General features: G+C 38.3%; 1 protein-coding gene across 1 annotated transcript in view; it reads right to left on the bottom strand.

Annotated features, from left to right (window-relative positions):
- The window catches only part of CTNNAL1 (catenin alpha like 1), a 57,380-nt gene that overhangs the window by 12,887 nt on the left and 20,304 nt on the right, over nucleotides 1-24,189 (bottom strand). Inside the window, exons 2-11 of the mRNA XM_059493373.1 lie at nucleotides 23,433-23,622; nucleotides 17,137-17,324; nucleotides 12,328-12,447; nucleotides 10,056-10,145; nucleotides 9,584-9,754; nucleotides 8,355-8,555; nucleotides 6,421-6,507; nucleotides 3,293-3,451; nucleotides 1,760-1,852; nucleotides 1,296-1,446 (exon numbers count right to left, since the gene is read on the bottom strand). Of these exons, the coding sequence (XP_059349356.1) occupies nucleotides 1,296-1,446; nucleotides 1,760-1,852; nucleotides 3,293-3,451; nucleotides 6,421-6,507; nucleotides 8,355-8,555; nucleotides 9,584-9,754; nucleotides 10,056-10,145; nucleotides 12,328-12,447; nucleotides 17,137-17,324; nucleotides 23,433-23,622 (1,450 nt within the window). The remainder of the gene's footprint in view (nucleotides 1-1,295; nucleotides 1,447-1,759; nucleotides 1,853-3,292; nucleotides 3,452-6,420; nucleotides 6,508-8,354; nucleotides 8,556-9,583; nucleotides 9,755-10,055; nucleotides 10,146-12,327; nucleotides 12,448-17,136; nucleotides 17,325-23,432; nucleotides 23,623-24,189) is intronic.

The raw sequence follows: 24,189 nt of genomic DNA, 5'->3' as shown, positions 1-24,189 counted from the left end.
AACTGCCAATAACCTGAAGTACACACAATTATTGTAAACCCACTCAGAATTTCAACATATGTTTTCTTTTTACAAGTCTTGAGGCTCAGGCACACACTCATTCACCAACCAGCAACAGCAATTTAAGATGTTACACCCCGTGATTGGTTGCTACTGTGCTCAAAATGCTAGCAGTAAAGAACTGCTTACACAAATAATCAAGAACAGAAATTCAAACTACAAAATCAAATCTGAAAATGAAAAGAGGTCTCAACAGCAAGATGAAGTATTGTATCATTGATAAAGTGTCATCTAACCTGAATAAGGATTTACATTTTCTGTATCTTAGATACAAAAAATTAAGTGCCCATATTTAGCTAAATCTAAGCTTTCGAACCTGAGCAATTTTCTTAAAAATACAAGACATTCACAGTATTATTATATATTACATTCTATCTGTAAGCAATTATACCCTAAAGACTGAAACAAAGACATAGCTATAAGAAGTGTGACAGGCTACACTAAAGAAATAATCTGAAAGAAAATTATGTGGTATAAAAATAAAAACCAAAATGTCTTCCATTTTAAAGGAAAATTACCCTATGCTAAAATTAGACACAGAATTTTTTTTCCTTAAGATTCCAAGCTTTTCTTCTACATGTTGTACAAATACCAATAAACTTACCAACCAGAGAAAATATCCCAAGATTGTGCAGAGTCGTCAGAAATTCCATCCAGGAGAAAGGACAGCAGTTTAAAAATCAAATAACTACATTCACTACATTATGAAGTGAATACACGGCAAGCTGACAGTATAGAACATATCTGTATATATGTATTTTCTACAAATACAGGACATTAATTAAACATGTCACAATTCAAGTTGTATCTTGACTGTCATGAATTGATGATATGTCCAAGACAAAACAAGGGGTGGGTGAAAGCCCTACCACCCCTTGTATTTGGACACTGCTGGTAAAGAGCTGTGTCAAACACTTTTGTGTCCTTTGAACAGCTCCATTTGATTTGCTAGAACTAATCCCAGTGCAGAAAATTAAACATAGCTAATCTTACTAGCTTAAGCTTATAGTAAATCAGGCCTTTAAATATTTGGTTGCTTTATTTTGAAAAAATCCAATAAGCAGCCTGATTTGATATCTATACAAACCCAACATATTTGTGTATTACTACCTAGATCCCACAGGATGTGGAACTGTTTACTGCACTCCACTCTTGAGAAAACAGAATTTGCTAAATCACACTTAAAATTCTTAGATTTGAAGTTACATTTTTCTATTTCTACACAGCCTTCTTACCTCTTCTTCCTTCAAACACATCGTTGATTTCTCTTAGCAACAGAGACATGTCACTCAGTTGAGACTCCCAGGCCTCGCAGAACACCTCAAGATTTTCTTTTGCAATCTTGCTAGATGGATGTAATGCCAGAGTTTCTGCAGCAGAAATTATCTGGACAAAGAACAAAGCATTTGCTCCTGTAAATCCTAGTACATAGTGTTTCACATGAATTCACAAATGCCTCCCCAGGCAAAACACAGAATTAAACTGCTACTATTACGTCTTCGTAGCGTATTCATCTGACAATTGCAGGCTTGATGACCTTCCTTGTGCATTCTTTTAGCTCCCACCCAGCACTAGAACAAAATTCCTTCTTAGAAATCAATGCTTTGAACAGGTAAACATTAGGTCTCCTAAAAATTCACACAAATAATTTTTATTGATTTATGTGTAGCAGAAGAGGCCAGTTAAAAGCTGAACATACCTGTGGGCCAGTGACCTGAAAGGTATCCTCTGCATGTATGCAAGTTATCTCGAGGGGCTCAGTTCCAGAAACATGCCTCAGTAAGCGACACATCTGAATTATTTTTAAAAAATTAAAAGAATTGTAAAAAATGTGCATCTATTAGTAGTGAGAAAAGGTGTACATACAAAAATAAGGTGTACAAACAAACACAAAGTTATTGATTGCCCATTCAAATATTCACTGGGGACTGCACAGCTGGGTGCTACTCAGGGAGAATTAATAATAAAAATGGGGCTAAATCCTGACTTGAAAGGTGTGGAAAACCATTAACAGAAAGGAAAGTCTTAATAACTAAAGTAAAATAAAAACAATTTCACATATTTATGTCTGAATAAAATTGAAGGTGAACACACATATAGAACTTGGAAAAACTGTAGAATAAATAAGAACAGGCTTATTCAGCAATAAGCAACCATGTGGAAAATTTAGGTTTTCATCATCATCCAATGGACTAAATTATCTTTGAGCAAATCAGTGCCAAATTAGTTTAGGGAAGTAATACTTTATCCTTCAGCTTTTTTTAAAGAAGATTAAGAGTGAACTTTGGGTTGAAAGGAACATGGAAGTTTTCAGATCAAAAGGAATTTGTAAGACAGAGACAGCACATATGAAACTTATTGCACATCATCAGACATGCTGCAAGGTCTCACACACAACACTATTTAACCTTCTGGTTATGCCTGAAAAAAAAAAAAAATTTGATGTCTCACTAGAACAGTAAGTAGCCACAGATCAAGGAGACATTAAAGTTGAAATTAAAAATTCAAAGCATTGTTCTGCCAGTCCTGGAAGTTCAAGGGTGTTGCTTCTGCATATTCATATTTCTGGGAGAATCCTCAAGCCCTGTATAGCATAATTTTTTAGAAATTAGTATTGGATATGAAGCAAGTACAGCTGCTGGCATGACCATATTTCAGATCAAAGTGATCTATATTTGTATGTCTCCTGCTGGCACAGGTGCCTCTGCTTATCTGTGAGAGACAGCAACAATGTACACGTGGCTGATATCACCTCCACACACTGCTTGTCACAAAGGAGGAAGATTTTCAGTGGCCCTCTTAACTAATCTTCAAAAAAATCAAACTCACTGCACTAAGAAATTTAACTGTGTATCTCCAGCATTCTTGTATACCAGGATTCAGCTATTGCTGGATGCCTAGTGCTTGAAAGAAAGGGGTGATAATTTCCTCTTGGACCTAGAAACTTACTTTTTTCCTTAATATTTTAGGCCAAATGTCTACATACAGATTGAGTCTAGATCCATGAGGAGAATTGGGCACAAGTGTAAAATCCCTTCTACAACACTTGCATTCCACAGTGACGTATCTGGCTCAGACCCTGACAAGAACAATCCAAAATTCAACAGCATACTAGGAAAATAAAATAAAACTGAAAAAACACAGACCAAAGCCCTCCTAAAGAACAGATTGATGCAAATCCAGCCACTCATTTTCTAGGTTTTCTATACAATGAAATCAGGTGTGAACTCACCTCAACAAGCTGTTCTTTCTGCTCTGATAGCTTGCAAGTATATTCTGCTACAGCTTCAAGATTTCCCTCTACTCCTGTGATTTTTAATGCTTTGAGAACCATATGATCTGTATGGTATTTCAGAAGATCTGCTGCCAGAGATGTTGCTGCACTGTGGACCTTGAATAGCATTAAAAGAAGAAGAGATAAACAATGAAACAGAAAAAAGAATCTATCCAATACCAAGTCAAACAAGCTTAAGAGACAGATTAATTTTTCAAGAAGGAAAAACTTCACTGGCATGAAAGCTCCTATAACGCTTGCTTATCATCTGGAGTTTTAGTTCTTCAATTACTATTCAAAGATAAAATCCACTGCAATAAAAAAAAGTAAAAAGCCAAAAAACTCTCCCCACAAACAAGAAAAAACAACTTCACAACCAAATATGGAGAGAAACAAAAGAGCAGCTGAGTTATCACACCACTGCTTTCTGATTATGTTACACCTGAGGAAAAACCAGGTGCATGAATCTGTGGGTCACCAAGTCCAAGAGAAGGAAAGCACAATGGCCATCCCACTTCTCCTAAAGAACACACATTGAACTGTGTAAATCAGACTGAAGCCACGCAAAACTGAATTCATAATATATTAGAAATTAGAATTATCAGTGATGCAAAGAAAAGCTTGAATATAATCAGCTTGTGACAGAGACTTAGGGAAGTATAAAGCACCTTTTCTACAAGGAGAGGGGTCTTGAAGGAGTCTCAATCTCCCCACACTCCCAACAAGCAAGGAGAAGCTTCTCATTTAAACACATCTCTAAATCCAGACACACACAGACACTGTCCTGTGAAGGACCATGGTTGAAAACAGAATCAGTGACAGCTGCTGCTAGTTCTAGCAACTAGTCACTAGGTTACCTTAAGGATATTGCTAAAACCAAAATAGCAACCTATTTAGGAACAGGAGAATATGCTCATAGGACTACTGTGAGTCTTGTAATACTGCACTCACTTTGCTAGACTAGACTGAGTACAGAACAAACTTGGTGTTCAAGAGGAAGTATTTTTCCAGCTCTTATGAATGTGATGAGCTTGGAACTCACTCCATACAGAAGAGTTTTTACTGGAATGGTTTGTTGGGGATTTTAATTCACTGGATTCCATTTTTACCCCCTTCCTCTGGCAGTACTTCCTGTGCATCTAGAATTAGGTTCTTCTGGATTTGTTTTTTAATTTCACAAAGGACAAGACAACTGAATTGTTGCCTCAAAACCTGCTGCAATTGTTTTTTAGAGGGGGAAAAACGAGCTATGACAACCTGTTATAAACTATTTATATAACATTGCTCACATGGCATTAAAAATTAGCACAAATCACTAATCCCAGAAATGAAGTCAACTCTGAAGAAAGGATATCTGAAAGGCTTGTAATGCTGGAGTAGGAACTGGCAATTCTCATTTATATGTAGACTACATAGAGATCACCTTTTCATTAGAGATTCTTTTCATCCTGATCCAAAATAGAAATATACTTCTACTTAATGCTGTCTCTGATCATTAGCAGTAAAATCATCTCAAGAAAGAAACACAACTTCGGTTTCTTCCATAAAAAGACAGAGTTAACTACTTTAACAAGGCTGTCTTTTGTTCTCAGCCACTCAGGCTCTCAAAAACATTTTAATTATAGTCACAGTACTTGAATTTAACCAGTAGAAATCCTGACTGATACACTGTGGCACCCCAAGTCAGACCAACAGGAGAGCCTTCAGGCACGTACAGAAGCACGGCCACGCTGGGATCAATTCAATCACTACACAGAGAACAACAAAAACAACAAAATTCTCTGAACTTACTTCTAAGAGCATGAATCCTTTCTTTCACACAACATATTCCAGCCACCTGTGGCTTTATGATCTATGCAATTAAATAGTCACATCCTAATTTGACTGGGAACTCTTCCACCTCATGCAGCACCTGGGAACAATGTTATTCAAAAAGGATAATCTCATAGCACTGTGAAGTGCTCCTATTCCAAAGTGAAGGCCACTTTGGAAAAGCTCTGCTGCCTACTTCCTCCATAATGGTGACCAAATTACAAACCAGCACATAATCAAAGTGCAAAAATTATCTATCCTTCACTTTCTGGAGCCAAACACTCTGCCTGACAGCAGAAGTGCAACTGAAGTGAAACAGATTGAAAGCACTGTTCAAATCTTCAGAACAACTGTAGGAACTACAGTCCAGAAGACAAAATTTCTTATTCTGCCTATGGTAAAAAGGGGAGCATGATTTTTTCAGCAGTCGAGATTTTCCAGTTACAGCAGCTGACAGCTCAGCCTAAGCAAGTTCACCACACTTCTCCAACATCTTTGCACTGCTCTGTGTTGAAACTCACTGTTCTTAATCTTCATTTCTCCCTCTGCTTAAAAGAACAGCAATTTGAAGCAATTGAAAAGATAGCTGAATCATGTGCAAATATTTAGGAAGCTGCCAGAAATCAGATTCTGTATTTGCTTCAATTCTGTGGAACAGACAAGGCAGCCATGCTATCCTCACTAGGAAGGGTGAAGACCCTGAGCAGCAAGTGCAGTCCATCCCATGGACCAAATGAGGCAGCTATTCCATGTGTGTATGCAAGCTGACCTCAGCATACTTGCACTTAGGAAAAGAACAATGATTTACTACAGACACACACACAGCTGACAACTGCTGAAAAAAAACCCCTGAATATAAGGCACTGTCATAACATATTTCTGCTAAGGAAATGAATAGGAAAAGTTAAATAAAAATAAACTGCAAATGTAATTTATTAATTTAGGCACACACTAGAAGAAAATGTTTTAACAAACAGTGATGCATGCATCCCCAAGAGAAGTTTGCCTTTACATTTAAAATAATGATTACATACACAGTACTTGCTTCCAAAAACACTTTTTTGGGTTAGCAGTGAACCTATGCAGCCAACAGATTTCTAATCAGTAAGGACAAAGATGATGTAGCTAAATCCATGACCTGATTCTGATTTGGTTACTCTTGTCTATTAGCAGGCAACAGTCTTCTTGGGTACAGGATCCTATTTTACAACCTCATTATGAAAAGTATGAAATTCAAACTTTTATTCACCTTATCTTGCTTAAGCTGCACTTACCTCTCTTTTAAGTTCATTCATGCACTGGCATGTTTTTAAAATGGCTACTTCCAAGTCTTCCATGAGATCCTTTGTCTTTTGGTTTTGCTACAAAGCAAAGGAAGAAACCAACAAGACATTACACAAAAAACCCAGCAAACTCCACCTTGACATCATATGCCATTAGTTCAAGAACCTTTAGAAGACAGCCTTTTCTTTCTAGGTGAAATGCTCTGACTTATGCAGCCTGTGTATATTCTACTAGGAAAATTCTTTTATACAAAACATTTATCACCAAATTAAATCTAAAACCAATTGTGAGGCAATTTAATTGACTGCTTGTATTCAACAGGAATTTATTTCTAAACCTCACTGAGCTTTTTTCAGAAAAGGGTTTCCTTGACATCTGCCAGAAATCATCTACCTGACCATCCTAAAGTAAAACAAGCATTTAAGGCTTTTTTTTTTTTTAAATATAAACATATTTTTTAAAATAAAGTGGTACCTAAAAATGTTATACCAAATGTTTTATATTGAGTTATAAGATTGGTTCTTCAGAACATTCACCTTGTAATGAAACTGTTGAGCTGAAATATATCCACCTCAGTGAGTAGTTATTATTTTACCTGCTGCTGTGTCTTTAGTCACAACTAGGTTGGGTTATTTATTAATGAAAATTCTTAATGCATTAGCACACATGTGCACGTCCAACTATTTTCACAGATCATATATATGCATAATCTTGAACTAGGCTCTCATATCTATCTCGTGAGATGTAGCCTGTAAATTATTTAGAGGTGATTATTTTCCATCAGTAATAGAACTAAGAAATAACCACGTATCCTGGTTTTGGCTGGGATAGAATTAACTCTCTTTACAAATCTGGCATGCTGCTGCTTCAGATTTGTGATAAAGGCAGTGCTGACAACACAGTGTTAGTTATTGCTGAGCAGTGTTTGCACAGCTGCCTACCAGGGCTAACCAACAACACCAAGCTAAACACAGGTTTAGCTCCTATAGTTAAAGGGAGTCTATAAAATTGATATTCTGTATGTGTCTTGTTTGTCATAACAATATTCTGTATTATCAGTAAGATTTATATGCCCTTCAAACTACACTACTGCATTAAAAACACCTGACAGCAGTACCTGATTCAAAGAGGAAAAAAGGAACAAAAAGGCTTTCTCATAAGACACATTCAGTTAAGTAAATATCCTATACCAGGACACATCTGCCTTATTTCAGAGTGTTGATAAGACTTTGTGCTACACATATCCTCAGGAGCAAGACTGAAAGCAAAGCAGCATCAAAACCAGAAGCTGCATTTTCCAACCTTGCTTTGCTTCCCCTTTTGCATGTATCTTCTATAATTTTCAAGGAACAAATAAGACAAATGATAGACGCAGGCTTAACATGATTCTTTTCTAAAAGCTACCATCATTTAAATAACGTAAAAAAGGACAAACAAAAATAGCCTTATTGTTTCTCTTCTCTTTCCATAATATTAAAAACCCAGGCAATTTTTTACAATGTTTCCCTTTCCAATAGTTTAACTGTTTCAGTTGAAAACAAGAAAGAAAACTGTGGTCACAGCTATGGTATCAAGGCAACTGAAATCTCTGAGCTACTCCACCAAAAGACTTCACTATTTAAGACTGTGCAGTGATACTTCTGTTCACTGCCTTGTTTAGACTCTCATCTTCATTAAAATTAGTCTACTGCCATCAGTAGCCTAATTTAGCCATCAAAGAATGAATGAAGCAGTACCACTGGGGTAGGGGGAGGCCAGAACATATGGAAGCTGCAAAAGCACAGAACAAACTGTGGCTTCCTTGATCAGCTCCCACTGTGAGGAATACACCCAATTCTCTCTTCCTAGACCAGAAGAAAGACTGCATTCAAAATTTCTTTTCAAAGTAGAGATGAAAAGATTTACTTTGCTAAAAAGCTCTTACAGCTTGCATCCACACTGAAACCAGCTGCTCTAGTTCCATTTTAGCTTGTTTAGACAGTTCCAAAATGTGCTCTCTGTGCTCATGACTGGTATAGGCAGAGTCTGTGAAGTCTTCTGTGTGTTCCAGGATAACTTCCAGCATTGTTGAAAGGTTCTCTTTTGAGAGAAAATAAAGATTCTCACGGAGACCTTCCACCTTATTCTGAAAAAGAAGCACATCATTTCCTTGAGAATTTACATGATTTAGTTGTGATGCAAATGCAGAAAGCAGATCTATCATTTTACATTTTATTTTTTTCCCTAATGCTTTTTAAAATTACTCCCTTATGTTCAAAGTAATCCAACAATTTCCTTGTGTCCAGACCTGCAGTTTGGGGTTTGGGATGTTTCTTAAAAGTGATAATACAACCAGCAGTTTAGTAGCCTCTTATCAGGAATAGCAGCAAATATATTATTGTATTCCTTATCAGGAATAACAGCAAATACATCATTGTTCTACTGCTGTCAATAAAAAGTTTCTAAGTTCAGGAAGTTTCAGAAATTAAATATATGATCCAATTTTGTTTGATCCTTCCACATCCATGTAATCCATTTTGAGTAGTTTTCTAAAAATGTGTATGTAGCAAATTTAATACTTTGGGGCACTCTCAAAAAATTTCAGTGGAAATTCAAAGAGGGGAAATGGATAAACAAATAAATTGAACCAAAGTGACACACTCAAAAGCAGTAAGCCATGGCTGCCCATTAACTGTTCTTAATGGAGTATGAAATTTAGAAAAGCCTTTATGAGGAAAAAAGTCCATTGAGCTACAATTTCAATTCAGAACATTTCTTTTAAATGACAGCTTGCTCATTTAAATGTTTTTAAGAATATTTTTGTGTGCAGTTTTAAAAACATTAACACTTATTAAGCAAGAATTCTCAACAATTTTAATGAAGGTCTGAGCCGATTCTGATATTTCAGTTTATTCAATGTCAATGCATCACCTCAACAACATATTAGAGTTCTGAATGCATACTGATTCAGAAGGAGAGGCATGTTTTGGCAATGACAATTACATTATAGTCACGTCTTGACAGATTCTTTAGCATTTTGAGACAGTTATTTAAGTCAACACCTCTGAAGGGATGCAGCTCCATGATTTCAAATCTAAAATCAATTTTTTTCCCCACAAAATCCTAGTTAAGAGGTACTTTACTAGCTGTAGAAAACATTATTTCTACTCTTACCTTGAATTCTTTGATGCCAGAATATATACTGATGGGGGCCATTTCACTTTCTCCATTTGGTCTAGAGTCAGTTACAATTTCTATCACCTGTTCCAAAGCTAGTCTCATCCGATGAAAAACTCCATCTTTGTTAATACGAGCAGACTCACAGTCTGGATGCCTCAGACAAGTCTTTTTAAAGAAAGCAGAGTAACTATTATGAAAGAGTACACATGCAGTATATTGAAATGAATGCTTCCTGCTAAGACAAGTCTAGAAAATTATTTTAAAATACGGAATTCTTTGTTAAACTGCTGTTGAATTCACACTGTTACTCAGAATACAGAGATTTTCTTTCTTCATTCTTTACACTTATACCCTCCTTTAGCATGAAATCTGAAGTGAGAGAGTGAGGGAGGAGAGTCAGCTCTCCTGGCCGATGCCATGCTTTGTGATTTAGCCAAGTTGTGTAAGGGTGCACAAACTCACTCACCTTTGAAGCAGTCAGGAGCATCATAGTGCACTTCTCAAGAACAGCCCTAGATGCTGCCATTCTAGCTTTTTTCTTCTCATCCTTCAAATCCTAAACACCAAAAGAAAAAAAAGACCCAAATATCACACAGTATTTAAAATACTAACTTGTGAGACTGGAAAAAGAACTCTTGCAGGTGAATGGTTGTGAAAAAGCTTTCTAATTTGTGATAACTGCTATTTTCAGCCTAAGTCATGATCTAGAACTTACTTTTCAGACAGACTTCAATTTATGCATTTATTCTTGGCTCTATTCAACTCAGATTTCAAAGAAGGAAGATCTCAAAGATATAGAGCATGTTATGTAAACTGTTGCTAATTTTGATACCTTTATCATACGGCATTATTCATAAAACAGAAAAATGAGGTGAAAAGAATAGCTGACAAGAAGTATTTTCTGAAATGGAGGGGAGGGTAAGGCAGAAACAGAGAACACCTGATTTTCATTATACTGCAGCGGAAGAAATGTAAACTATATCTTTTCTCTACTTCAATGTTATATTTGCTACATACCAGTAATAAAAAAAGTCTTAACAGGCTGAAAAAGCAATTCCTTGGTATTTCTCTGCTCTGAGTACAGAAACTTCTCGAGAACTTTCCAGGGAAAGATGGATGGATTTGCAAAACTGAACTATACCCCCAGCAAAGTTCATCAAAACAGAAGAATTTAGACTCCAAACCAGGATGTGGGGGAAGAGGGCAAGACATTAATCCCTCAATATGCAAGAGGGTCTAACAAGGGAAAGAACTTAGAAAGCTACAGCTACCCTCTTCACACTGCTCACAAATACAGCTGAGTGCTGGGTGTCAAACAGGCAACTGAATGGGATGAGCTGAAGCTTTACAAGATGCAATTAATCCTAATATACCCTAGATTAACAAAAACACCCAGATAAATCACAGCAGCAGCCTGTTTTGACATTTTTATAATGTCTGTATTTAGCAACTACAGAAAATCTTTAAGATCAAAACCACATGAAAAACCAAATCAATAAAACAATGAAACAGGAAAACAGTTGATTTCTGAAATTCTGACATTACACTCTGATAAATCTGATGGCACTCAAGAATTTATGGCACACTTAAAAATACTGTGAGGGAATGCCTCCTCCCCATAAAACCAGTAGTGCCACATAGCAGCCTACACACTGTAAACTGAACACATCAAGAAAATCCTGACACAACTGAAAAAGTGGTAATGTAGCACTCTTGCCAAAAGAGTCAAGTAGGCAAGGAGGGGAGAGCAGAAGACAACTTAACACTGAAAATCCAGTTGAAAAGTGAATGCAGTTGAAAAGTGACTATGACTTCCTAATTAATGCATGTTTCCCTTTCAAAGGACCAACTGCTTCCGGGAAAAAATACTTCAGAGAAAAAAAGAGTTCCCTTCTAAGCAGGTATTTCCTTTAATTTTAAGTAGGTTTCCCAGTTCTTTGACACCAAGCATGCACGCATCAACAGTAAAAGGAAACACATGATGCTGGCCAATTTGTTTATACAAGCAGATTTCTGAATTTTGATGGATATTAGGGACTCTGTATATTAACACCAAACTCTGGTTTAGCTTTGAACAGAGGATTGGATTATCAAGGGAAAGCAACCAGAGCCCACAGGAGAAGTCTTTAGCCTCAGCAAACCCTTAAATTTACATGGAAGTAGTGGGGAAAAAAGCTTCCAGTATGAATGAAAGGCTTTGAAAGAGTAGCTACCTATGAGAACTAAAATTCATCGCCCTAACATAAGAAGGTCTCAACCTAAACCTAGAAAGGTATTTAATAATAATAATAATCATCATCAGCATCATCATCAAACTCTAACAAGCCACCAAGCAGATGCTTTATTAGAATCCCTTTGGAGTTTAAGATAATGAAGTCCTTTCACTACATGCAAACTTCAAATATTCTGTCCAATAACAACAGACAAACTATACCAGAGTAATGAGCCAGAAAGGTTAGAGCCAAAAGAAAGTGACTGAAGCCAAAAGACAATGAATATAACACACACCCAGGCTTCTGGAAGACATGCAGGGCAAACAATGCAGCCATATTTCTCAGGCTGAGCTTTAAAATGAAAAGATGGGTTTTGGGTGGAGCAAGGAGAGGGCAGGTTCCACAGAGAGGACATCAGCAATTGTTTTGTTTTCTTTTATCATCCCAGAAGAACCCACACCTTCCTGATAACAAGATGAAGATGATACTGTGCAACATCTCTTACAACTCCTTACTAATACTTACATTTTGCCGATCTCCAGTTAAATGGGCAAACTCCACCATTTCATTCCCAAACTGGCTGAATATCTGTACAAACTCCTGGAAACTACTGACTTTTTCTAGTTGTTCCATTGTTGCAAGAACCTGCAAGATAAAGGAAAACACTGTAGATTAACAAAAACCATTATCATTGAACTAGGAGTACTATTATTTACAGACATTCCTAAGGTGTGTAGTTTAAAACGTATATATTTGTCACAATTTAGGCATTAATAACTCAGCCAGAAATCCATAGTGAGTTAATTATCATGCTGCTTTCAAAGTTAGTCATTTGTTGTCAGCCCTCAAAACACATTTTCCCTGCTCTTCACAATATGAAGAATAAGAGTATTGATGGATTCAGCTTCCAGATTCATGAAAAAATGTGGCTTTAAATTTAATATGACAGTAACAAGTGCAGATGATACCCCTGTGTTGTAACTCTCCATTTCAGATGCCTCCCTTTAAAGTCTAAAATCACAGTTACAGAGATGTGTTTCGGTGGCTCTGCATATTAAAAAAAAAAAAAAAAAAAGGCAACAGAACTCAACAAAACTGAAAAAAAAGGTAAAAATAAGTGAATTCATAGTTTTGTACTTTCCATAACAACCTACTCTAACTCTGGAGATTTCTATCAGGTGCATATAAAACAAAGAACTAAATAAACCCAGGTTGTACCAAGTTCTTACTCACGATATATAAACACATGTAAAATCAGCATTTTTTTAAACATTTAGAAAGACTATCATAGAGCTCATAAATTACTGATTACTGAAGGTATCCTGTGAAGTCACTACATTATGGATTATAACAGAAATCACCATCTGCATTTTTCAGGTTAGACATATACTTGCTAATCTCAAAGTGATCTTTCAAATCCACTAAATGTCTTCAGAAGGGAAACACTCAAAGCAGTTCTATATTGTCTTTCAGACTGGAGATAAAACACCACATGAAAATTTAAGAGACTGTACTTGAAAGGGAGAAACTTCAACTGATTTTTCCTTTTCTATGCCAAAAGTATCTCCCCACAACTAGAAAAACAGTGTACACACCTGATTATGACAAACTCCCCCTTCCCTGCAACCCTGGCAAACTCTCCTAGAAGCGCCCATTTGTTTGTGGCAGAGCAGCCACTCAGTCTCAGCTGTAACCTCAGTAAAGCAAATGTCCCACTGTGACTGCTGTGGAATTCACAGCTTTATCAAGCAATATTAGACTGCAGCAATCTGTCTGAGTATATTACGTTGGGCAAGCAGTTCCACAAAGGCTGCAGAAAGGAGGAGTTTTCCTGATTGGGCTGTTGATACATAGGAAAGGCTGGAGTGCGAAGGACTTGGAAGGAAGATGCATAAAGATGTGAAAATAGCATCATGGGAGTGGAAGGAGGAGAGAACCACAGACAGAGAAAGTGAGGATGTAGAACAGTAAATGCGGATAAAAGAGGAAAACATACAAGCTAATGTCCAACTTTCTCTTCTAAGAATAGATAAAAAGAAATATTAATGATGCCCAACCATTCTAGGTTTAATCAAATGTAGTACTTTATGAGTCTGACCTTGGTTGCAAACAACTGTTACAGTTTTCTGTGGATCTATCATGACAAATTCTTGTCAAATAAAAATTACAGTGAAAGCACATGCATTTCCATTACATTAAATAATTCTAGACATCCCAGGCAGAGCTGACATTCCAAAAACCTGTATAGACAGCTCTAAATTTGTCTAAAGCTTATTCAAGATGCTGATACAATGTACAATATCTGTGATGTCTTCATAATTTTTCGTTTTAAAGCTTTTTCAACAAGAAACATGCAGATAGTAATGAAGACATACATCTATTAATTAAAAGGTTAAAAAATGTAAAAAACCCTCAAGGCTTTAAGCTCTTATTAACGTCTAAATTAGCACTAGGTATTGCACAGCTACTGCTGCAGGATGAATGCTGCCTTGCAAACAGCAGTGGCAGGCTGACATCACCTCAGGGCACATCCATATTTTGATCCAAAATGCACAATGCAGCAACTCCCACACTATCTGTCACTTCCCTGCTTATTGTTCTGGCTCTCCTGACCTGACTGGTGACAGTGACTGGAGCGAAACCTCAAGCTCACCAATGCAGTGACTAAGCCTGTTGGATAATGGAACTGATTTTGTAAGGTAGGAAAGATGTGGGCAGGTATGGAAGAAAATGAACGCAATCCAAGAACACAAGGACAGCATATATGGTGCAGAGAATGTGGAAGCAGGAACAGGATCACTGGGGATCACCAGCCAGAGGCTGGATTCTGGAACAGATCACCATTCTGGAAGATCTCAATCACTTCATTTGTCTGAGAGATTGGACGCCCAACCACTCATCTGTTCTTCTATCCTTAGCCCTTGACTGACTCTTTGTTCACATGAGGAAGACTATGACAATGGGGGAAAAAAAAGGTGTTCAGAAATAGGCAGTAAAATAAAAGGCAATAGAAGTTTAACATTGGGCATTCATTCTCTAAGATAAAAATGGAGCTGAGATCTTCTGGAACAGTGATGCACTTCAAGAAGCCAGAATCTTCTCCAGCTGGCAGTGCTGATGATCCTCAGTACTTTTCCATCCTCTTTGCCATATTATACTACACTATCTCAGGGTATTTGTGTGCACTTCTTCAATCCCTGCCCATATTATCCCTCTACCACCATGTCTCCTACAGGAAGAACCTCTTTGCTATCCATCATAGTGGTGTCTGACACACTTTTTGGGAATGCATTCTAAAAAATTAGGGCATATATAAATATTAGGCCTGTATAAAACACTATTTATTTAATCTGGTTCTGTAGATGTGAATTGCTTTACTGGTACCACAGACAAAAGCAGACTTTCCCAGATGTGCACTACGCACAGAAAGGAGAATGCAGCGAAACCCAGGAGATCCCAAAGATCAGCTGTGTCCTGGGGGGCACCAGGCACAGCACTCACAGCTGGGCAAGGGAGGGGATTGTCCCACTCTGCTCTGCACTGGGGCAGCCTCACCGCCAGTGCTGGGGGCAGTTCTGGGTGCCACCATATAAGAGGGATATTGAACCATTAGAGAGTGTCCAAAGGAGGGCTATGAAGATGGTGAAGGGCCTTGAGGGGAAGCTGTATGAGGAACAGCTGAGATCCCTTGGTCTGTTAGGAGAAGAGGAGACTGAGGGGAGACCTGATTGCAGTTACAACTTTCTTGTGAGGGAACAAGGAGCAGCAGGCACTGATCTCTTCTGTGACAGGACCTGAGGGAATGGCCTGAAGTTTTATCTGGGGAGTTTTAGGTCGGCTATCAGGAAAAGGTTCTTCACCCAGAGGGTGGTTGGGCACTGGAACAGGATTGCCAGGAAGTGCCACAGCCTGACAAGAAGCATTTGGACAGTGCTCTTGGACACATGGTGTTACTCTTGGGGTGTCCTGTGCAGGGCCAGGAGTTGGACTTGGGTCCCTTCAACTCAGGATATTTTATGATTCTGTGCCTACGGCAGTCAGAATCAGATACACTTTGGACTATGAGATTGCTTGAAATGCTTTCAAAATTAAATGCTACATCTGTGCTTACTATATTCACATTGGTGTGTATATGACAATGTTTTCATATATACTTAAAATTACTAGAAACCTAGCCTGGTCATGAAAGGATATAGCCTTCCTTACCCTTTTCATGATATGTGCATTTGCACAGTTGCTCCATAGCCTAAACCTGCCACTTTTGGAAAGGTAAATTAATTAGGATTACTGCATGGCTGCAGATGACAGCAGAAAAGCAGCAAAAGGTATTAAATGCATCATTCTGGTCTTCAGTGCAAAAAAAGACCAACGCTGCAAGGAACATCAGCAAACTGATATTGATAACACTGCTGCAAACTGAATCAACCGCTGGGAGAAGAAATGAGCACAAAGATGGCAGATCAGTGCTGACAAGTCTAAAGCCAGAGAGATGCAGGTAATTTCACTGGTTTTGAATCCTGGACTGAGCTAAGTGCCTTGGATCTACGTGCTGCAAAACAGAGTCCGGTGGGTCTGGAAAGTAAACTGGGACAAAGGAAGTGGAAAGAGGGGCAGTGCTCTGGATTACAAGCTCAGAATTAATGGAAACCCTCAGGCCTTATCAGGTTCTCATTTTTCAAATAGAGGATTTTTCTATTTTTGTTTTAGCACATTGTGAAGAAAAAAATGGAAGAATATCCTACAGGCAGGACAGTGAAGTCTGCACTGAATGAAACAGATTATATTTGAGGTTAAATGGGCCTTCATAGAATTATTTAAACCAACCAAGTAGTTTCATCCTAAGTTTCAAGACCTAAGTTAAACTGCACAAAAACCTTTTAATCTGTAAATCTCACTTCACTGGCACAGACATTTATGTGCATTCCTCACAGTTTTTTGCCTAGATCCCATAAAGCTCTCCTTGTCTTGATCCTGACAGAACAAACATCCTGTCATTAGCAAGCAGATGATTTATTGACCATTTTATCAACAGACACACTTTTCACCTCACAGCAAATTTAAAGTTAAATAAGCAGTAACACAGCATCTTCTCCAACACAATAAGTAAATGTGGCTGATATAAAATGCAGAATCAATGAAAATTGTTATTTTAATACTACTGAGAGCCATCCCTTTTCACATACCTGCTAAGTAAACAAGTATGTGCAAGACATTCATTTTATCTCTTTATTTTATAATTACTCTAGAGAGACAATGACAATATCACATTTACCACCAGTCTTTTGCACTGAATACAGGTGTTAGTTAAACAGAACAGAAAAGAAGCTACAATACCTTGTTCCTGGAAGTTATAATTTGCTTAATAACGATTCTGTCTGCTAACACCAACACCTTTGTGACAGAAGAAAGCAACAACCTTGCAGCTTTCACCACACCCGTTTTGTCCGTAAAGATTGTTATGTGGCTGTCAGATTCTGGGTGATCCAAGCTAGCCACATCTGTAAGCTGTGCAATTGTTTCACCTAGAAGGAAAAAAAAAAATAAAGTGACTTTCTATACTTAGAAGAAAGATACTGGGCTATTAAACATTCTTAACTTTTACTTTTGAGGAATAAGACAATTTCAGAGCTATCTACAACTCTTTTTATTTCACTTTACTTCCTTCAACTGACTGCTGGTGGCACCCTCTCCATATTTAAATGTGGATTACCATTCACTACTATGTTATTCTTCCATCTGTAACATACACTAATTGCCTTACAGTCATCTACAGCTATTTGAGGGGGGAGTGATGGGTGAATTAGGGAGTGTGGAGGGAGAAAACATTAGTGGAAGGTATTTTTCTGATTTTGATAGCCAAAGTCACACCAGTACCCACCCTTGCAGCATCAATCCACTGGAAGAGTGGGATGCAGCAAGGCAGAAAGTACTATGAACTCCCCTGCACTTTGCAAATTTCAATTAGCATTCCCATAATTTATAGGTTTCCTACTCCTGCAGAAGTCTCCAGGCATGAATAATAAAGAGATTTCAAACATAACTTTACAATTTGGATGACTGAAGCATTATGAGACTACTGCACTTTACATTCAAAGGAGGACCCCTAAACAGGGCACTGTCAGAGACAGGAAAGGGAAAAGAGGCAAGGAAGTGCTGATTTTTGGTTCAGCACCATCTTTTTATTCAACTTTGATTTAGTTAGATAGACAGTTAAAAAGGCTTAATTGACCACTTTGATTTTTTATGCAGGTAAAAACTCTACATCCACTGCAGCTAATGGATTTCCTTATCTGAGAAAGAAACACAGACCATATCCAATTGAATCTTCTGGAGTACCTTAGATAGTAGCGCAATAGAGGAGAGACAGAGCAATTTGTTAGTCTGTAACCAGAGAAGGGCTGCTGGGAGACTGAGCTCAGGCGAGCTCTGAGACATGAGTTTTGTTAGCATGCAAGAAAAGATGACCAACCTACAGCTGACTTATAGATCATCCTTAAAGATAAAATCTAGGAAATTTGATCAAATTCCCTATGACTCATCTTCAAAACTTCAACAAAGGTAATTCACCTAAGCAGGCAAAATAACTCCAAAAGCCTGATAAAGCCAGTGCTCCCATTTGAAGAACCTGAATTATTCTGGTACTCCAGAAATACCACACACTCTAGAACAAGGAAGGCCTGACAGTCCTTCAAACCACAGTGCTCCACATTTCACAATGCTTCTCTCCTCTGATAATTGTAATCCCTTGGGTTCTTAAGCTGCCCAAATAGTATTGCTTTATGGAAAGGAACTTCCAGTACATTTGCTGGGACCAGGCTAGGTCACAAAAGGCATGCTCCAAATCATCAGTGACCCCAATACACTGTACTATGGTACAGTCTGAGGCAGTGAGCTCCACAGCTGAAGGCCCTGGAAATGGATAGAAGCAAGAGGACTTAAAAAAGTAGAGCTGCAGCTCAAAGAGTGAGGGGCAGCCAGAGGCACTCCCAGTGAAGCTCCAGGACAAGTCTCCAGCCAGGTAAGGAGATCATTTGACAGTAAAACACATTGGCCATTGCCTTCTCCATAGTCCAATTCATTTCACTTCACACCAGTCTCTACTTTTTCACCTTTGTCAGCAGATTAACCTATTTCTGGGACCTCACAGTATCTGTGATAACATAAAATGCTGTAGAATCCCACAGAGAACAATTACAACAAATGCAAAGTTCTTTTGGCAGCCAAGAAAGGATGCACATCATTATCCCATTTTTTATGCTATGGGATTCACCTTCTTGAGGATGAATCAAGTCATAGGTGAAGCAGCTAGTCATACAAAGAGTTATCAGAGAACACTGAAATACCTGCAACATCTGCCTGCTAAAAGCTCCAGACAGCCACAGAAACTCAAGACTTCTGGTAACAGAACAAAGGCTTCCTTCCCTACCTAGAGATCTGCAACTACAGGGACAGGAATTAAGCCCTGGGAGTAAGCTAAGAGGAACAAGACCTGTTAGGGTAAAGAGATGGAGCTAGGGAAGCTGTACCCAGCTGGGCATACACCAGTCCCTAAAACACATCTGAGCATGTCAAAGAAACAGTTTACTGTCACTGCAATTCTTCTATCATGACTGACAGATTATGACAATTGGGTGATATTTCTAATGATAGAAACACAATTGTCACATCCATGTCAAAGAACGTTAACAAGAAAAAAATCAGGTTATTGTGGGCTAGTCAGCCTCACATCAGCCTCCAGGATTACCACTAAAATAATCTTGGAAGACATTACCACATTAAGCTGAACAAAACAATCAGGAAGAGCCATCACAGACCTGCCAAGGTGAATAGTGCCTTATTGATCTGAGTGCCTTTTACCATAAAATGACACTGTTTATAAAAAAAGAAGTAATGAATGCTGTGCATCTCAGCTTCAGCATAGCCCCTGCCATGATCTCCCAGAGTTTCCTTACAGCTTCATCTAGGGATATGGACTAAGTGAACAAAGAGGTGGGTAGAAAATGAACCTGATGGGCTTGGGGATGCTGATAACAGGTACAAAGTTCACTGGGCAGAATATTTCCAGTGGTGTACCTCTGGGACTGACAGGAGTCATCCAAACTATTCCCTGGATGATTACTCAGCATGCTCAGCAAGTGTGTGAACAATACCAAAGTGGGGGAGTGTCTGATACTGAGGAGGGCAGGGCTGCTAGACAGAGGAACAGACTGAAAAAAAAAGATCTGATAGAAAATCTCTGAAGTCTAACAAGGGCAGTAAATACCACATCTGGGCCAGGGTAACACCACTCAGCCCTACATGCTGAGATCAGATGTCAACAGGGAATCTTTGTAGGGAAAGACATGGGGGGCAACAAAGAGTTGAACAGGAGTCAGCCATAATGAATGGCCAGCTGCATGTGGAAGGCTGCAGAAATGATTCTTCCCTTCCTTTTGTCACTTGTGAGGCAGCATCTGGAGCACCATGTCCACTTCTGGGCTCCTCAACATCTCAGCTGACACACTGGAGCGAGTGATATAAGGGGAGAGCTTGAAGGGGGGAAGTTTATTCTGCCCCAAGAAGAGAAGGTCAGTGGCAGAGCTTTCTGTGCTCTACATCTATCCCCCTAGGGGGCAGGTATGGAGACACAGACAGACTGATCCCTGGTGATGGAACAAGATGTAAGAAAATACTTTGGCCACACCAAAGGTAGTCTAACACTCTTATGTAAGGGCAGAAGAAAGAGGTAAGAAATGAGCAGTGTACAAGAAATTGCATGATCTCCATTCTTGGGAGTTAAAATGATCCTTACAACTTCAGTTATTCTGTGATTCCATTTATCCATTTAAATTTCCATTTTTCAGCCTTCTTAATTTAGCTCTCTCTGTACTAAAACCAAAGCAAAAATAGCAGAGAGCTATTTATTACTTTTATTTTACTCCACGTCTTCCTTTAGGGCTAGAATACTGGCAGAGAATACTGGAAAAGCTATGACACTTATTCCTGACATGTGCTTTCTCTTTTAAATTAGCCAGTCTTTCCTAGTTTTTAGACAGAAAAAGAAGACAAAAAAAAAAAAAAAAATCACAGATGGGCATCTAAAATGTGCTTCTGTAAGTTAAATTCCACTACTATACTGTCACTGTAAACATTGACACAGTGTAAGAATAATGTTACCCAAAATCTGCTACATGACCCTCTGCAGTGTTTTAGGATTCTATTTTGAGTCAATCAAATTACAAGGTTTATTACAAGGAAATAGTCATAACAAGTCTGAAACATTTCAAATCACTGATTATACCCTTCTCAAGAAACAGATACAACATCTGTCATCCTTCAAAGTCTCTGCAGAATATGCAATTGATTTAAAGACTCCCTACTCTTCTCAGAAATTGAGATGCTTAATGTTCTAAATCGTTTTGTGTTGAAATCTTTTATGCCTTGTAAAATCTCCATTCCTAAGACACAATCTAATTTATTGGGTAAAAAGAAGTATGAACAGCTCTACCAGATTCCCTGCCCTAAAGAGAAAAGGCTTTCTGCTGCCTATGCCCTCAGAACATAGGGTTTCATTAATACAGAACATATTCTTGGCTATAATTGTCCAGGAAATTTTTTGGCATGCTTGGGAACACCAAAGTTATTAAAAATGGCACTTGAGTAATCATGATCAGAAATGGAGTTCAGAGGACGTTTACCCACTCAAAGGACTTTGTTACTGTGTCCAACACTGAACAGTCCACAGAGACACTACTGGCCCAAAAAATCCTCCATCAAACAAATAACCAGGAGCAAACATGTTTGCTATACTGAATTTTCCATGTAAGCTGTAAGTTAGATCTCAAATGCAAGGAACAAGTGAGCCATGCCAAAGTAAACGTGAGGCTGACAGAAATGTAAACAGGCCATATCTTCACTCGTCTAGACTGAGGCTATTACTGCATAACAGGAAATAAAACTTTCAATACAAAAGAACTATAGTCTTTTGCTGGAATAAAGTATTGCAGGCTAATTTTAGATTCTGAGCTCCTCCTGCATACAGTGATAGGGAGAAAAAAGTACTTAACCACAGCATAACTGGCAAGTCAAAAAATAGAGATTCAGACTGCACTGCTCTCCCAGCAGCTGAGATTATCGATGTGAACTTTGGCAATTTTGTCTTGTCAGCATTTTACTTGGATCTCTGAAGAGAAAACACATGCTTCACATAATGAATGGAATGTTTTAAAATTAGGACACTTCTGTTTGCAGCCAAGTTTACTGGAGCAACTAGAATTTTCAGTCTAAAGTTTATCCAGAATAGTCCTTCAAATCACAAGAACAATCATTCGTCAGCAGCATGTTTCTAGACATGGCAACTCATTGTTAAGAGATTTTCAGAAGATTTCCTACAGCACCATGCCCAATTTCTAAGCTTCTTTTTTCATTTAATCACAAATAATAGTATGAACTGCATCCCCAAAGTTTGAGGTCAGAACAGTGATCCAACAAGACGTACACCAGTTAGGTCAGCAAAGACAAGTTTTTCAGAACTCTGAGGTAATTTCAAAGATAAAAACCAAACAGCCACCCAAGCCTCCTTTTTAACTTAACAGATCAGTTTCAAGTACAGTAATCCACATCTTGGAGCAGAATATTGCTCCATAATGCAGTAAATCAAGACATGATAAAGGGTTGTTGAAGGGTCATTTATTTGTCCCCACAACAGAAAGTCAAGATTGTCTCCCTGAAGCCACAGCAAGCAGAATGTGTATCACACTTGCAGGCTCATCCACCTGCTCAAACTGGGAAAGCTTCAAGTAGAATTTCCCATAATCCAAAGGTATTTGAAAGCAAAAACAAAACCTTACCCCACTAACAACAAAAGGAACACACTGCTAGATGTCATATTGAAGCCTTCACTGCAGATCTAAGAATATGCATTTACTGATGGCCACTGAAATATTAGGCAAGGAATAGTATTTAGTATCTAGGAAAGCAGTTTTTAGCATGACACTGGCATTGTCCTACAGCATCACAGAATGCAATTCCCTATCGGCCTAAACAGAGTCTTCTGGGGGAAGGAGAGTGACAGCAGGCAACTCAATTATCCACACTTCACATTCAATTCATACACACAGCAAGTTTGCAACAAAACTTGAATCCAGCAAAAAGGCAAGCACAATATGATTTTCAGTCTAGTGAGGGGAGTCATCAGATGACTGATGTGAGTCATCTTACTGAGTCCTGATGAAATATGGGTTGACGCTGACCTTCATTCAGACACTGAGATTTGGAATGCAGTGACCTCAATAGCATAACACTCAAATAACTTAAAATACTCCACTGTTTTAACTTGGCAGCAATAAACTCTAAAGTTGTACTCCCAACACTCTGCTCTTTGTCTGTCGTAACATCATAAAAAAAGAGCAGTCAGGTAATTCCTTGAGGCAAATGATCCCATAAAAATCAAAGCCAACACACAATTCCATTCCCTATTCGTAAGATGACAGCAATTTAAGTAAGTGACAAAATCAGGGAACAGATTAGGCCTTGAATGAACCAGCAGAGGAAAGTTAAGCAATTAAATAATGAAGTTCTTACATTATGCCTGACACTAAAAATAGCATGCCAAAAATGGTACCAGTACAATTTCATGAGTAACTCCATACCTGCTCTCCTTGCCTCGATGCAAGCAACACTCATTTCCTCCTTCAGCTCATGGTTTTCGTTGGCGATGGCCTCACCCACAGTAACAAATCTCCCAACTGCCAGGTTAACGGCCTGGCCCACTCGCTGGATTGCCTGCAGAGTCTTGTCGGAGCGCTTTGGTTTATCCTTATGATTAATAAGAGTGGTTATCTGCAAGCAAGAATAGTGATTTATTAGAACATTTTAACTTTAGTACTGAGGGAAAGTTTTGAATTGTTGAATTGAACTCAATAGTAGACTTCCACAGTACTTCACTAATAAAATTCAGTTTTGTGTTGTGTCATGAAGCATCATTTAACTTCTCAGAGAATGAAAACAACATTGAAGTGCAATTAAGGTTGCTCATCTGCTCAGTTTATCTCACATGAAAAGAAGGATTTTTTTTTATTCCACTCCCCATTTGCAGTATTAAAATAAACTGTCCTGGGTCTCAACAGCCTTTCAAACTACACACATAGCCCTCTCCTCATTAAAATATCCACCATACTCACAACTTAAACATCCTCAATTACACATGTTTCCTAGAATTTAGAAAAAGGTTGCTACTTTGATACAAGTTATCAGTGAAACAATTTGAGGACATTCCTATTTTGCACTCCTGACTTGGCTCTTGTGCCCACTGCAAAGTGCTACACATTCCCTCCTGGATCACATGGACTAGAGATCAGCTGCATGCTGGCTGTAGTAGACTGAAGATTTGTCCAAAACAACAAACAT

Source organism: Ammospiza nelsoni, chromosome 1 (genome assembly GCF_027579445.1).
Source record: "Ammospiza nelsoni isolate bAmmNel1 chromosome 1, bAmmNel1.pri, whole genome shotgun sequence".
Taxonomy (NCBI): domain Eukaryota; kingdom Metazoa; phylum Chordata; class Aves; order Passeriformes; family Passerellidae; genus Ammospiza; species Ammospiza nelsoni.
This window is presented reverse-complemented; position numbering and strand designations above follow the sequence as displayed.